Below are 433 nucleotides of genomic sequence, written 5' to 3'. Positions count from 1 at the left end.
AAAAAAAATTAAAAGAGGGAAAGGGAGGAAAAAGGAGGAGAAGAAGCGGAGGCGGGGAAAGCTTCTCCTCCGAGGACAGCGCGCAGCACCATGCAGCTGGCGCCGCTGGCGCTGGCACTCACCACGCTCTTCATCGACGGCTTGACGACAGGAGCGAGGAGGCACAAGCTGCACCCCAGGCAAGGTAAGGGGGTGCTCGAGGAGGGGCGCGGGGAGTGCTGCGCTGCCGCCCCCGGGGCCGCGGGGCTTGGCCACCTCACTCAGAGGCATGTGCGTCTGTCCCCTCGCAGCCCAGCTGCTGGAGAAGCTCAGCGAGTACGAGATCGTGACTCCTACCCGAGTGAATGAGTTCGGTGAGCCCTTCCCCACCGATGTCCACTTCAGGCGGCGCCGGCGGAGCACCAGTGCTGCCCCCGACGCCTGGACGGCGGCC

General features: G+C 65.6%; 1 protein-coding gene across 1 annotated transcript in view; it reads left to right on the top strand.

Moving 5' to 3' along the window:
• Positions 1-6: 6 nt before the first annotated feature.
• ADAMTS9 (ADAM metallopeptidase with thrombospondin type 1 motif 9) overlaps positions 7-433 on the top strand; it is an 81006-nt gene continuing 80579 nt past the window's right edge. The window contains exons 1-2 of the mRNA XM_008643627.2: positions 7-184; positions 291-430. Coding sequence (XP_008641849.1) covers positions 91-184; positions 291-430 — 234 coding nt within the window. The 5' untranslated portion in view covers positions 7-90. The remainder of the gene's footprint in view (positions 185-290; positions 431-433) is intronic.

The sequence above is a fragment of the Corvus brachyrhynchos genome, unplaced genomic scaffold (assembly GCF_000691975.1).
Source record: "Corvus brachyrhynchos isolate BGI_N302 unplaced genomic scaffold, ASM69197v1 scaffold91, whole genome shotgun sequence".
Taxonomy (NCBI): domain Eukaryota; kingdom Metazoa; phylum Chordata; class Aves; order Passeriformes; family Corvidae; genus Corvus; species Corvus brachyrhynchos.
The sequence above is the reverse complement of the archived record's forward strand: the minus strand, read 5'-3'. Positions and strand labels throughout refer to the sequence as shown.